General features: G+C 33.6%; 1 protein-coding gene across 1 annotated transcript; it reads right to left on the bottom strand.

The window, feature by feature from the left end:
* Window positions 1–341: 341 nt before the first annotated feature.
* LOC120129692 lies at window positions 342–14,693 on the bottom strand. Its single transcript, XM_039147138.1, has 9 exons — window positions 14,572–14,693; window positions 13,197–13,219; window positions 12,885–13,039; window positions 11,946–12,059; window positions 11,799–11,847; window positions 1,326–1,408; window positions 1,020–1,115; window positions 482–536; window positions 342–393 (listed from the first exon to the last, which is right to left on the bottom strand). Exons 1-9 carry the CDS (start codon window positions 14,602–14,604, stop codon window positions 342–344), a joined length of 660 nt encoding a protein of 219 aa, XP_039003069.1. The 5' UTR covers window positions 14,605–14,693.
* Between the last annotated feature and the right edge of the window lie 1,307 nt (window positions 14,694–16,000).

Below are 16,000 nucleotides of genomic sequence, written 5' to 3'. Positions count from 1 at the left end.
CAAAAGAAAACTCTCTGATGCTGGAAAGGCTGTCAAATGGCATGTTTTCAGCAAAACTGGAGAGGTTTGGCTTCCAATTTCTATGTGGATCAGTTATATTCATTGAGAACAGTGAAGGATCGCCACCAGTTAAATAGTATCTTATCAGTTAAATAGCGCACTTTGGAGTATGATCAGATTTATCCATCAATAAGAATCCAGGTTGGAACCAAAAATATATTTTCTTTGGAGAAATCTCATATTCCATTCTTTTACGATATAGGTAAACCACAGATTTTAATTAAGGTAATCAATTAATTGTTGCTTGTAAATAGAAGTACCATTTTAAATAGAAAATAGATTCATGAAGTATGCAGTTCATAGAAACCATATGGCACTGAGTTGTCCAGGAAACTGAAACCAACTGTTTTTAGCACCGAGAAACAATTATCTAGCAAGCGATCAATTGAGAATATGAGAAATCTTGCAAATTATTCATTACCTGCCCTTTTGCTTTGGGGAGTGCAATGGAGAGTCTGTTCTGATTTTACCTAAACCTGATAAACCAAAACAATTTTGAGCAATACCATGTTATTAGGATGTTGAAAACCAAAATATGCATCAGTATATTGAGAACATACAGGAAATGAAGTAATTAATTGAAGTTGAGATACCATCTTCAATGATGCGCTAGCTAACCAATCGAGACTAAATGGGTAAGGATAACTGAAATAGAAGTATCCCCTATTTTAGACACTAGTCACTTTCTTTGCTACTATTTTATTCAGAAGTTATCCATTTATCTTCCGAAGATTCCTAGAGTATTCAATTTTTGGCTTACTACAGTTCTTTTATTTATATGTACAGACAATTGTAAAATTAACTCTTCTTTTCAAACAGTGATAAATATGAAATAAAAGGAGGGAATGTCATGGAAAACAGTGTTCACATAACTTTGCTTTTAGTTTCTTTTGAAAACCCACTTCTACATGACCAACTGCCTTAATCCTTCCCTCAACAGTTAACGTGTAAGATCATACCTTCAACTGAAAATGCAACATGAGCTTCAAGAACCAGCCTTCTCCCTGAATTCACATCTGATTCATCACTAATTAGCATGTCGAAAACGGATAGTTCTGGAAAGTAAACAGTGGAAGAAAAGATCAAAGAGAACAATATATTTAGTGTAAAACATTCAGAAAAAAATCCATAATAATATCAGTTACAAATTGCAATAAAAACTTGTATACTTTTCAGCTAGAAACAATCTCGTCAGGACATGGAAATTGTAAAATAAACTAGTTGAGATCTTTTATATTAACAATAGCCCAACATTACAACTTTACGATTCTCGGTGGCTGCATTCCTGAGATCCAGACTATTATTGGCAACATTTAAATCAGAATTGTCATGATCTCGAAATGAAACCCTGTGCAGCAAAACAAGCATTAGCTTTTCGCAATGTAAGCAAGCGTTCTTGATGATTAGAGAGAGTACTCTTCGATTTAGTCAATGTACAATTATTATTTCAAAATATTAGATTGCTTAAGCTTTTTCTCTTTTTTTCTTTTTTGGTAAAAGCAGACGCAATAGTAATTAAATATTTACATGAAATTGTTAATATAAATAATTGTAGCAATGTGTTATAGTTCAAGAGAATTAGAGAAGAATGCGAGAATGAGGAAATAGAAAAGAAAGGATTTTAGAGAATAAGAAAACACTTCATTCATAATCTCATGAATCAAATGCCTCTCAACCAATCTTATTTAATTACAGGGCTAAAAAAGTAAATTGTAAAACATGCCAACATGCATTACATCTATAACAGTTATAACAAACTGATCTTATCTGCCTCTTTCAGGTTACTGGGCCACCAATCTTGGGCTGCTTCCACTCGATTTGGGTCTGAAACTCCACTAGATCCAATTTCTTCTAAGTCGGTTCAACAACACGCTCCACTTCAGAGGGTAAATGCATCCTGTCCTCTTCTTCAGTTTCAATTCCTAATTCCCTTCTTTACATTCCTTCTCCAGCCTCGATTCCCAATTCTCCATCCTCAATCCCTAACCCTAGGCTTCTTCTTTCCCCAATTCCTTCGCTTTCTTCACAATCATCATTCTCATCCCGCTCATCTCCTCAAACTATAACAATACCTGTCACTGGAATCGATCCTTGTCCCCAGGGATTAAACTCTGGAAATTGTCCTCTGAGAACAGTATAGTCCTCCCACGAATCATTGGTTTCATCAAGGTTTCTCCATCGCACCAACAACTGAGTTACAGGTTTGTTATGTCTATTTATTATTCTTCTCCCCATAACCTTATACGATTCAACATGAATCTGACCATCATCATTCATTGCAAGAGGTTCAGTTGAAGAAATGACCGAGTCACCCACATGTTTCTTCAGGAGACTGACATGAAAAACTGGATGCATTCTAGAAGAATCTGGTAAGTCCAATTTATACGCAACTTCACCAATTTTCTCAATAATTTTATAAGGACCATAATACTTTGCTGCTAATTTTAAATTCTTTCGCAGAGCTAGTGAAGTTTGGCGATATGGTTGCAGCTTCAGGTAAACACTATCTCCCACTGCAAATACCCTCTTTGTCCTCTTTTTGTCTGATTATTGTTTCATTCTGCTGCTTGCCTGCTCTAACTACAACTTTACCAACTGTCTAATATTCTCTCTGATATTCATTAAATCACTAATAGATTGCACTGTAGTTTTTGTCTGTCAAACCATAGTAGGAGGTTTATAACCATACAAAGCCTGAAATGGTGTAAGCTTTAGGGCAGTGTGATAGGTTGTGTTATACCACCATTCTGCACGAGGCAACCATTTTGCCCACTACTTTGGTTGAAAAAAAATAGGCCCCTTAAATATTATTCTAAACACTGATTCACCCTTTCTGTTTGACCATCAGTCTCTGGATGGTAAGCAATGCTAAATAATGTTTTAGTCCCTAACTAATTCATTAGTTCTCTCCAGAAGAGACTAGTGAATGTTTTGTCCCTGTCAGAAATGGCCATTTTAGGCTGGCCATGAAGTTTATAGACAGTATCCAAATATAATTTAGCTACATCAGTAGCATAATAGGGATGTGAAAATGCTAGGAAATAACTGTATTTTGTAAACTTGTCAACTACCACCAAAATGCAGTTTTCCTCAAAGATGTAGGTAAACCCTCTATAAAATTCATAGTAATTACCTCCCAAGCTTGATGAGGAATAGGGATTGGTTGTAGGAGTCTTGGCTTAGCAATATGCTCCACCTTTGTTTGTTGACACACTGTACAAGCCCTGATATGAGTTGCTACCATAGCTTTCAACTTAGGCCAGTAAAAATAAGCCTTAATCCTCTGATAAGTGGCCTGTATACCAGAATGACCACAATGGGGTGAATCATGTAAGATTTGAATAATCTGTAACCTTAGAGTTCCGTTAGCCCCCAATATAAACTCTATGTTGAAATCTAAGGATACCCTTAGAATATTTCCACCTAGGATCAACACTAGGATTAACTGTTAAAATAGAGATCCACTCAGCAGCCATTTTATCCTCTTTATAAGATTGTTCCACCTCTTGCACCCAACTAGGAATAATCAAAGTAGTACTCATAGCTAAGCATTGACCTTGATCTTCCCACTCTCTAGAAAGGGCATCAACAACTACATTAGATTTTCCCTTCCTGTACTGAATAGTGTAATACAATCCCAACAGTTTAGTCAGGCCCTTCTTTTGAATAGAAGTAGTTAATTTATGCTCCAATAAATACTTGAGAGGTTCATGGTCTGTTTTGATAACAAAAGGACTGCCTTCTAAATAATATCTCCATTTAGAAGCTACCAATAAAATAGCAAGGTACTCTCTTTCATTTATAGAGAGAGCAGCATGTCTAGGACTAAGGGCCTTGCTAAGGTAAGCAATAGGACTTTCATCTTGAGATAATACAACCCTAATTCCCCCTGAACTTGCATCTATCTCCAAATAAAAACATTTATCAAAGTCTGGTAATGCTAAAACAGGGGCCTCACATATAGCATACTTTAATTTCTCAAAAGCCAGTAAAGCCTCCTCAGTCCACTTAAAAATGTCCTTCTTGAGCAGTTGTTTCAAGGGTTTACTAATTGTACCATAACCCTTTATAAATAGTCTGTAATAGCCTGTTAATCCCAAAAATCCATGCAAAGATTTTAGAGATTTTGGCACAGGCCAATCCTTCATAGCTGCAACTTTAGAAGGGTCAGTAGATACTCCAGAAGTTGAGATAATATGGCCCAAGTATACCACTTGAGTCTGTCCAAAGAAGCATTTTGATATCTTGGAAAATAGTTGATTAGTTTTCAAGATTTTCAAAACTAATTCAAGATGAACAACATGATCTGCCATAAAGGTACTGTAAACTAGGATATCATAAAAAACCAAGACAAATTTTCTAAGAAATGAACTAAATAATTCATTCATTAGAGCTTGGAATGTAGCAGGGGCATTAGTAAGCCCAAAGGGCATTACCATAAATTCATAGTGGCCTTGATGAGTTCTGAATACTGTCTTATAAATATCCTCAGTTTTAATTTTGATTTTCTAATAACCAGACCTCAAATCAATTTTGGAAAAATATATTGCTCCATGTAATTCATCCAATAAATCCTCTACCACAGGAATTGGGAATTTATCTTTCAATGTCATGTTGTTTAACTTCCTGTAGTCTACACAAAACCTCCAAGTACCATCCTTCTTTTTTATTAAAAGACATGGAGAAGCAAATGGACTTTTGTTTTGCTGAATAATAGAGGATGATAGCATATTAGCAATCTGCCTTTCCACTTCAACTTTCTGATTATGTGGAAATCTATAAGGTCTTAAATTAATAGGAGCAACTTCAGGTTTAAGAGTAATAGCATGATCATGATTCCTTGTAGGTGGCAGGCCTGTAGGCTCAGTAAAAACAAAGTGATATTGGTCCAATAGAGATTGAATAGCTGTAGGAATAGTCTTGGAACCATTAGACATAGTAAATAGGATTACATGTCCCAAAATAGATGAGTCAGAAACTGTCATCTTCAATAGGGTAGCTCCTAAAATCTGTTGTAGAAAATTAGAATGTTGCTGACCTTGTATAATAATTTGCTCCCCTTTATGCACAAAACTCAATGTCATGTTATTGAAGTCCATCAAAATTGGACTGAACATTTTCATCCAATCCACACCCAATACCATATCACTACCCCCCAACTGAAGTAGTCTAAAATCATGTATAAAAGAGTGCCCTTGCATCTTCCATTCCACCTCATTACACCTTGCTGAACTGTAAAGTTGTAATACCCCAAAAATTTAGACAATGACCAAAATGAAAATTTGGAAAGTTTGATGGTCAAAGTAGAAAATTTGGAAAAGGTTTAGGGAATTAAGTGATAATTTCCTAAAAAGAATTTTATTCCATAAATAGATTGTTTACTCTTGAGAATGGAGTTTTTATAGAAATCATATTTTTGGATTTGGAATTTTGGTAAAGAAAAATTAAAAGTGTCAAAGCCGTTAAGAAAATCGGTATTTCAGATTGAGTTGAAATTTTACAAAAATTTGAAGGATGTTATAATATGGTTGGAAATATTATTTTAATATTTTGGATCAGAGAAATTTGGTTTGGAAATAATCAATTTTTCAGATTTAATCGAAATAGTGGAATTTAGTGACTAAAACGCAAATTTTGAAAATTCAAGGTGAATTTCGGAAATAAAAGTCAAAATAATTCATGTTTGACTTTGTAATATGATAATGATCAGATGACTTGATTTTATGGTGATTATGGAGATTCATTAAGGGCAAAAATGAAAATTCTTGTGGAATGGAATAAAAAAATTCCATTAGGATATTATATTAGCATGTGATAGATATAATTAATATTAGAATAACAATATTGGGGGAACATTTCAGCTTCTTCTTCCTCCAAGGGCCGACACTTTCAAGCAAGAAAGGTAAGCATTTTTAGTTTGAATTTTGAAGCGATTTCTTGAGAATTTGAGTCGGTGTGGTTAGGAAAAATGTTCTACGTTCAATTCTCTACATTTTGACATGAATATTACTAGGGTTTTATGTTCAAGTTCATCTTGAGTTGATGAAGGGGATTTTGATTCTTGTGTTTTATGGGTTTTGATGAGTTAAGTGATTTTAAAGAATTGGTTGTAAGAATTGATGAAGAACCTAAGAATGAAGTTAAAGAAAACAGTTTGGATTTTGAATCTGGCAGTAGGTTCGAAAATTGACCATAAATTATATAAAAATAATTTGGAGATTATTTTTATATATTATGTTCATATATCGATCTAATTTCTTTTAAAACAAACGGGGATCAATTTCAAGTTGTATACAAAACGATATGAATTTTTAACCAAGGAAAGGTCAGAAAAATCGGACAGCAGATTCTGCAAAACAGATTCTGTTGGTCAACTTTGAAAATTCACCATAAATTGTACATAATGAATTAGAAGGAGTTCTTTATATGGATAGATTTTTATTCGAGTATAGTTTTCAATGGAAGAAACGGAATTGAATTCAAGTGTGTATATCAATACAGATTATTGATTCTTTGAAGGCAGTACGAATTGTCTGAATATGGAAAATTGATGGGTTGTTGTATAAGTGTTGTATAATTGATATACTATGCTGGAAAATGTTGTTTTGAAATTAAAATGAGAGTTATATGTGATATATGACTGTTTTGGAAGTTTGAAAAGATTTGTGGTTTATTTACAACATTTGTAGAGTTGGGGTACATAAAGATAATTATGTATTTGTAAAGCATTTGAATGATAGTAATTTCAATGCTGAAATTTTTTATATTAAGAATCTAAGTGATAAAATGGTGAAACACCATTTTGTGTAAATTGGAAAAATTGATTCCAATGTTAAAGGAATTATTAAGAGATAAATATTTTGATAGATAATGAGTTTCAAATATATTATGGAGTTATTATGGGATATGTTTATATTAGTACAATACTAACATATGTATCGTTATGAATTGATGATTTATACAGATTGTGATTGATTTGTAATCGAATCAAATCAAATATAAAAAGGCTTATGGTGGACAATAGTGAGGCTTATATATTTTGAAAGACATAAAGTGTCAAGGTGAGTGCAATACATGCATGAAATTATACGTTGATGTTTTATACATCATAAGGAAGACTTGCGATAAGTCGACCTTGGTTATATCGGCATGATTTTATATCATTTTTTATAAATTGACATTGATATGTCAGAGTATGAAATTAAAATGCATTGATCATGAAAAATGTGATATTTTACCATGAATGTTTTCGGGTATGAACTGCCCAATGTTAAATTTGATAATATACTTTGCCATGGATGGATCGAATAAAGTAGACTATATGCCCAAATAAGTCATTGAGGGACAGGGTATAGTTGGCATGCCATAGAGTATAACAGCTGCAGGTTTATAATACATTTCGATGTATATGGTGGGCACGACCTTATGTGTAATACACTTCGGTGTATATGGTGGGCACGACCTTATGTGTAATACACTTCGGTGTATATGGCGGGCACGACCTTATGTGTAGCACTACGGTGCAAATATTACTCAAATACCCAGAGTCCTCAAGGTTTAATATTGGGCTATTGGCTATGGATTATGTTTTATTGGTTAATAAATGGTAACCATGCAAATAAGCTTATGAGCTTACGGAATAATGGCAAGTATATAGAAAAAATAAGCTTACGAGCTTGTGGAATTTAAATGGTAAGTATTTTGGTAAAATAAGCTTACGAGCTTATGGGATAAATGGTAAGAGATTTTATATTATTTTGATCATGGTAACATATTGTATATGTTAGTAAAATGATTTTGTGGAAATTTGATTTTTGATATTGAAAATCATGCATGAATTGTATTGCACTGTTAAATGTTTTAATTGCCTCACTAAGTTTATACTTAGCGTGTGATGATTTCACGTGTAGGTAAAAAGCCTGTAATGGAATAAAGAGTTCAAAGTGACATCGAGCATCGGGGAGTATATTTCAATATCAGTAAGACATCCTATTGTGAAATTTTGAAATACATAGTGGCATGTAATTAATAATATTCAATTTATTTTGTTAAATATAGTTGGAAACAAAAATAGAATTTTTATAGTGAGGAAATGTTAAGTTTTTATAAGTTAATATGTAAGTTTCGGAAATTACTGTAGCAGTACTGTAGCATGAACAGTAACCACGTTTTAAACAAAATTTCCAGATTGTTAAAGGGGTACCGATTCCCCTGCTACAAGGAATCGATTTCCCCACTGTTCACTGTTCGGGTACTATTCACTATTCATAAATAAAAATATTTTGAATTAAATTGTTATAACGAAACGTAATTTTATATGATATGATATTTTTATAATATCATTTACTATTTTAAGAAAATAAATTTTAAATCACTTTTGAATCGTAAAATGGTTTTAGAAATTCGGATAATATCTATAATCTGTATAGGTATAATTATACGGGTTATGGGTGTTACAAAAGTTGTTGTCCATTAGCTATTGTAATGGCCAAAGGATAGGGAGTCATAACCTGTTTCCCAGCATCAACCCACTAAGGTGTTAAAAAACTGTGGGTACTACCACTGTCAATCAATATACTAAGTGGTCTCCCTTGAATTGTTCCTTGTATCCTCAATGTATTATGATCAATACATCCATTAATAGCATTTATTGATATTTCTAGGCTATCTTCTTCTTGCATAATTGTTTGCTCAGAATTTGCTGGTGAATTTTTTTAGGGTAAAACAGTGTCATCCTCCATCATCATGTTCAATTGCTTCATTTTGCATTAACGACATGGAACAAATTTATCCCCACATTTAAAGCATAAATTGTTTTGTCTTCTGTAATCTATTAAATTCTGCTTTGGTGATGGATTAGCTGAATTTTTCTGCTGAACTGGTAGCTGATTTGGCTTTAGAGTAGATGTAGGATTTGGATAGGGTGAACTTCTGAAGGCTGATCTCAATCTTTTTCTTTCAAAATCCATAGACAACTCATATAACTTAGCTTGCCTACATGCCTCAGAAAGTGACTTAGGTTCCAATATCCTCCCTTAACCCACTAATAAACAGAGAAACAAAAAATTCTTCCCCTAATGTAGGGTTTTGAAGTAACATTTGTGGTTGTAATTCCTCAAATCTATCATGATATTCTTCCACAATCCCCTTTTGAACTAACTTTGTAAACTCCTCTGCTATATCAACAAAAAAATCTATCACTTAACCTATAACATATGTCTGCCTCAAACTCATGCCAAGTAACATGATATTTTTGCATAATGTAACCATCAAACCAAATTTTAGCCTTACCTGCTAAATACATTGTAGCCACCTCAACTCTTTACTCATCAGCAATATTACAAAGAGAAAAATATTTCAGACATTTTTGTAGCCATCCCCTTGGATTAAATCCTTCAAAAATTGGCAGCTCAATTTTTTGTCTATGCCACATTACCCCTGACATATTGGAAGACCCCCCAGTACCTCTTCTATCCACCTCTACTGCTAATAATTGATTTCTAATAGCACTGTTCTCCCCCATTAGATTGTCATTTTTACAGCTATCCACATGAACAGGCAAATCCCCTGGTTTAGACTTAAGAATTCCAGGCTCCTCAGGTTTATAAGTAAACCTAGTCTTATCATTAATCACTGTCACCTTAACAGGTTGTTTACTACTCATATTGGATAAGTTAGGAGTCTGTACCTGATCCCCAGCAGACTGGTTTTGATCCTCCTTTCTACCAGTCAGAATCTTCAAGATTTCCTCCACATATCCGTGATTCGTAGCCAATCTAGACTCCAGTGTAGAAATCCTCTATTCCTGAGTCTCCCACTATTTAGGTGGATTAGACTCATCTTGTCCTTGTTTCACTAGTGTTGTCAATTCTTCCGTCTGTTTCTACAACTCAGCTAAATCTTCTGCCATGTTCTGATTTTTCTTGGGCATGCTACCAAACTTGCCAGAAACCGAGGCTCTCGATACCAAATTGTTATAGTTCAAGAGAATTATAGAAGAAAGCGAGAATGAGGAAATAGAAAAGAAAGGATTTTAGAGAATAAGAAAACACTTCATTCATAATCTGAGGAATCAAATGCCTCTCAGCCTTAGTTTAAAAAAGCGCCGCTTAAGCGCGATTAAAGCGCTAAGCGACTCGAGCGAGGCCCCTGGCGCTTCAGCATAGCAAAAGCACTACGAATTCATTAAGCGGTAGTAATCGGCGCTTTTGCAGCGCTTTTAGCAAAGCGCTAATCGGCGCTTAATTTCGAGTTTAGAAGATACGATTCTGGGCTTTAGCAGATACAATTTTTGGGCTTATTTAGGGTTTAGCGGGCTATTAAATTATCAGTTTTGGTTTTTTTTTCTTGTAGTTTCACACTAAGAAACGAAATAGATTGGCACAATCTAGATTGAATGACATGGTGTTTGTGAAATTCAATCATGCCTTGGAGTGCCGAGCTAAAAGTAAGGAGACCGATCCCATTCTTTTGCAAGATATTGATGAGAGCAATGAGTGGTTGATGGGAAGAATGGAAGAAGATGAAGATGATGATGAGGCGGTGTTTGCTGGTGAGGATTTGACATAGAGTGATGTTGCTAACGCTTCCAGTGCATATGAGCCTAGTTATCTAACTAGAGCATCAAAAGTAGTGAATGATGGAGCCGGACCATCGAGAAATGATAAAGGAAAATCTCCTACTCATAATCCTATCTCTAGTAGACCATCTTGTAGATGCTTAGTTGATGAAGATGAGATGGAAGAAGATATTGGAGTGTCTAGTGATGAAGAAGATGGTGTTGTCCGAGTTGATGACGATGACGATTTAGAGGATTTTTAGTTATAAGGAGTTGAGGGTTTAGAAAAATACTTTTGTTCATCTCACTTTAGACTACTTTTAGTATAGACCATCTTTTGAGATTAGTATGCTCATATAGTCGTATGGTTAATCGTATATAAGTATTTAAGTATTTATAACTTATAAGTTATAAGTATATTGAGAATTATATTTTGGTGTTTAAGTACTTATAAGTTTTGAATATATGTATTGACACTTTGATATTTAAGTATTTATAAGATAATTTATAAATATTTTGTATTTTTTTGTGAATTTCGGCCTTTCTGGCACTTCTTGTGCATAAAGCGAGCGCTTTCGCTTAGCGCTTAGCGCTTCGGCGTCTAGGACCCTAGGCGCTTTACACTTTTTAAAACCAAGCTCTCAGCCAATCTTATTTAGTTACAGGGCTAGAAAAGTAAATTGTAAAACATGCCTGCTGGCATTACATCTATAACAGTTATAACAAACTAATCTTATATGCCTCTTTCATGTTACTAGGCCACCAATCTTGGGTTGCTTCCATTTGACTTGGGTCTGAAACTCCACTAGATCCAATTTCTTCTGAGTCGGTTCAACAGCACGCTCCACTTCAGAGGGTAAATGCATCATTTCCTCTTCTTCAGTTTCAATCCCTAATTCCCTTCTTTCCATTCCTTCTCTCACCTTGATTCCCAATTCTCCATCCTCAATCCCTAACCCTAAGCTTCTTCTTTCCCCAATTCTTTCGCTTTCTTCACAATCATCGTTCTCATCCCGCTCATCTCCTCCAACTGTAACACAATGCTTGATTTTTTGGGGGTGTCTCTGCCAAGAACTATCTAAATAAAAAATGAGATGTGATTATGTGAAGTAGAGGATATTTTTAGTTACAAAAACGAGAAATCTAAGCGCCAGCAAGGTGACATAAAGTAATGACCTACTTCGAGTATTGCAACTTCCCTTGGCAGCTTGATGGTGGAGCACCTGCACCTGCACCATCAAATTGTATTTTGCACTATAAACACCATGAATCTAAAAGAAGTCACACCTTAGTTCACAAAGTTATGCACAGTAATATTAATGGATACCTGCTTCCTTGGTTTTAAGAGAAGAAGAAGGGGGGACTGAACTTGAAACGATTATTGCTGGATCCTTTGGTATTTGATACATCAATGTCAAAGCACCAAACTTACCATGACTCCCTACTTGATTGCAAACATAGAATACAAAAGGGGGCAAATAAAGGTCGGTCAAAATCTGAACAGTAGCATAAAAGCATTGCATCATCAATGTATCAAAAAGTAGTGATCTCTAGTGAGGCAATTCATGTGCCTATAAATATTGAGTTAGATACAATTCCCCCGGTAAATACACATTAGCATATCGTTTCAATTTTGCACATGATGCATTAGCAGGCAAACATGCATATCAACTAAGTTTGATATCGAATAAAGCACTAAAATTCAGGGATTTAAATTGAGTTTGTGGTTGTATTTCCGACTGCGTCGTGTTTATCCTACCTTGGTCAATGTGGTCATGATCGTGAATTTTTTTCTAGTTCTCACAACTCATTGTAAAATATAACAATTATAATTATAAAAACAATTTTAATAACTTTTTTATATGAAAAAAAATCGATGATAACATGGAATAGTTGTGCGCTGTTGCCGCTATTTCATTATAGCATTTTTGCGGCCACTATTGGTGCGGTATTTGTTCAGCACTGGCATTTGACGGTTTAGCGGCCGCGATACTGCTATCGGGCCGCCATTTGAATCCCTGCAGTGAATGAAAACATACCCCTGACAAATGAAAGGGTGATGAGGGCAGGAAAATATGATTGAAGATAATTTCAAGAGAAACAAAAATATTGCTACATTTCTGTAAAAGAGCAAAGTATGGAGGTCACGGATGCACAGACCAATATCAATTATCAGCTTGACATTTCAAGTGGTCTCATTTGTGTTGCATAAATTAGTTATCCAGAAAAAGAAATTTAAAGAACTTACTGCTGGGATAACACTTACCTTCAGCAGAAACAGTTGAGAGGTCGAGCAAGTTGAGGATATCCAGAGATTGACATTCCTTTTGATGTCGTCCAGTTATGGTAGTTTCATCAATATGGCCCTCAGAAACTGCTGCCTTTTCTTTTTGTTTCCTTTGTTCAAAGTATTGTTTTTGCCTTGACATTAACAAGAAAAAAGAAGAAAGCATCAAATAGAAAATAATTTCCACAAAAGTAGGACGTGGTTTATCGGAATTCATGTTGCAGTGCTTGACAGGGTAGAGGAACGATTGATGAGTAACAAATAAAAGAAAAAAAGAATAAGGTTGTGTACCTGTTCAGTGTAGATCTCCTTGACTGAAGTTGTGGAGAAACAGGACACGGCATGCACAAAAGTGTTATGTGAGAACAAATATTGTGCATGATTTGGAGATACCTAATTACCAATGTTGTGGTGTAGTATGTTTACTGCTATGTTAAAATACAAATGTGGCAGAATAATACATACATACATAGAGGGAGGGAGGGAGGGGGGGAGGGAGGGAGAGGGGGAGGGGGAGGGGGGGGAGGGAGGCAGGGAGAGGGGGGGAGAGAGAGGGAGGAGGGAGAGGGAGAGGGAGAGGGAGGGAGGGAGAGGGAGAGAGGGAGAGAGAGGGAGGGAGGGAGAGGGAGGGAGGGAGGGAGGGAGAGAGAGAGAGAAACAGGAAAGTGGTAGTGAAATGTTGTGGGAGAGACGAGTGAGTAGTAGAAATTAAGGGTCTGTTTGTTTAGCTGTAATTGGTTTTTCAGAAAATGAATTACTGGAATTTAAATTATTGGAATTTGAATTACTGGAAAATGAATTACTGGAATTTGAATTCTGGAAAATGAATTACATTTCTGTAAAATGAATTACATTTCTGGAAAATGAATTACATTTCTTGAAAACATCTGGAAAACGTTTTATGATGTTTGGAAGATGTTATTTAAACATTTTTTCGGTATATTTTAGTGAAATAAAATTTTATAAATTATATTAATTATTTATTTAAGTAATAGTACTATATTATATTTTAAAAATATTAATTAGTATATTTTAATATCTTTACTAAAATATTATTGAAATATATAATAATATTATTCATTATTAAATATAAAAAAAATTTATTATATATTATTAAAATAAAAATAATAATATATTATAATATAATGATTATTTTATAATATTAAAATATAATATTATATTATTATAAATATTAATAAATATATTTTAAATATTTTAATAATTAATATTTTGATGAAAATGATATTAAAATATTTTATTAATATTAAATTCATAAAATAAAATTATTTTGAGTATTTTTGCTTTGAAGTGAAAAGTTTGAAAAATGACTTACGGAAAATGAATCCGTAAGTCATTTTACAGAAAACACAAAGGAAATTCTGTTACTAGGAAAATGAATTACATTCTGGAAAACGAATTACGTGAAACAAAAACGGGAAAACGTTTTCCGGAAAACGAATTACGTGAAACAAACACGGGAAAACATTTTCCGGAAAACGAATTACGTAAAACAAACACGGGAATTCGGGGAAAACCAATTCCGTAATTCCAATTACGGGAAACAAACAGACCCTAACATGTAAAATAAGTTCAGCAAAAAAGCACCAGGTAAAAACATCTGAGAGAGTCTAATCAAAAAGTGAAATTCAGATTATGTGAGGCTTACAATTAAGACTTTCCGTCTTGATCCCCCATCCATTGCAACATTGTTTGCGATCTCTCAACAAATACTTGAAAAATCTTGAATGGAATGCAGCAGAATAGTTGAAGAAGCAGATTCAGAGAGCGCAAATGAGCCTATAATTCAAATTAAGCGCTAAAAAACTAAGAGTTTCAATCAAAATAATGAAGGAAAAATGAAGGAATCGAAACATTGAGACCCGAGAGTGAAACATGACCTAATAATCTAGAAAGAGGAGATAAAATCCTTTTTCAATATAGAGCAAAAAAGAAAATTAGTGAACTTTGATTATCTATAAATCAATCATTCAATCCGTTCCATTCGTTTCAATCTTAAATCAAAGGATCTTATTCTTCTTACCTGATATGATAGAGAGAAAATAAAAAAGAGGAATGGCGAAAGCTCCGGCTGCCCAGCCGTCCGTTAGATTGAAAAAACTGGCAACTCCGTGTGGCGGTAACAGAGTTGGGGACTGTAGGGGTTTGAATTATCTTTCCAACTTTATATGTAAGCTTAATAAAAAATAAGTGCTTAAATAACACGTGTGGCAGTTTATATTTTTTGTGTTTAAATATTTTTTTATTAAAAATAAGTGTTTAATATTTTTTTATAGTTTTAGGTGTTTATTGTTAAATAAAAATATTAGATAATATGTATGATGTTTTTAGTTTTTAAAATAAAATATTATTTAAGAATATTTTAAAAAATTCTAAACCTAAGACGTGTTATTTAACGATTTTTTTAAACAATAGGCATCTAAAATATAACAGAGAAAATATTATGCACCTATTTTTAATAAAAAAAAAATTAGACACAAAAAAAATCTTTAGATACCAAAAAAATTAATTTTGAGTATAGTTTAGACATTTATTTTTAGGATAATTTGCACGTTTAGTATCTAAACTATTGGTTTTAGTCCATTTTAGTATATAAACTTTTAATTTTTCAAAATCATACCTAAAATTTAGTTTTTTCATTTTAGTACCCTTGTTAAAAATTTAATGTTAAGTTTTGAAAAAAAAATTGGAAGTTTAGGTATTCAAATGGATCAAAATTGATAGTTTGGGTACTAAATGTATTAATTTTTTAACAATGGGGTACTAATACGGAACAAAAACTAAATATTAAGTATGATTTTAAAAAAAATTAAAAAAATTAAATATCAAAATAAACCAAAACTGATAGTTTAAGTACTAAATGTGTAGTTTATTATTATTTTTATATTAAGCCTTACATTTATGTGTGTAAATAGGAGTTCTAGCAGTGTGTTTGGGCTTAGAATGTTAATGGAGTACACTCCACAAATTTAACTTTTGGGTATTAGAACATCCATTTTGGACTCCATTTCCTTTATTTCGCAATTCAAAACTCAAAATAACGTTCCAATGCCTTTCGATAAATTCAGTGGTTTGGT

Source organism: Hibiscus syriacus, unplaced genomic scaffold, assembly GCF_006381635.1.
Source record: "Hibiscus syriacus cultivar Baekdansim isolate YM2019G1 unplaced genomic scaffold, ASM638163v2 tig00110503_pilon, whole genome shotgun sequence".
NCBI lineage: Eukaryota > Viridiplantae > Streptophyta > Magnoliopsida > Malvales > Malvaceae > Hibiscus > Hibiscus syriacus.
Note: the sequence above shows the minus strand (reverse complement) of the source record. Positions and strands in the feature narration are given on the sequence as shown.

Coding starts and splice junctions, on each gene's coding strand:
- LOC120129692 (XM_039147138.1), bottom strand. CDS start 14,604: ATGGATGGGGGATCAAGACGGAAAGTCTTAATT. Junction 13,040..13,196: donor AGGAGATCTACACTGAACAG/GTACACAACCTT, acceptor GTTAATGTCAAG/GCAAAAACAATACTTTGAAC. Junction 1,409..11,798: donor GGGAAGTTGCAATACTCGAA/GTAGGTCATTAC, acceptor TTTGCTGCACAG/GGTTTCATTTCGAGATCATG.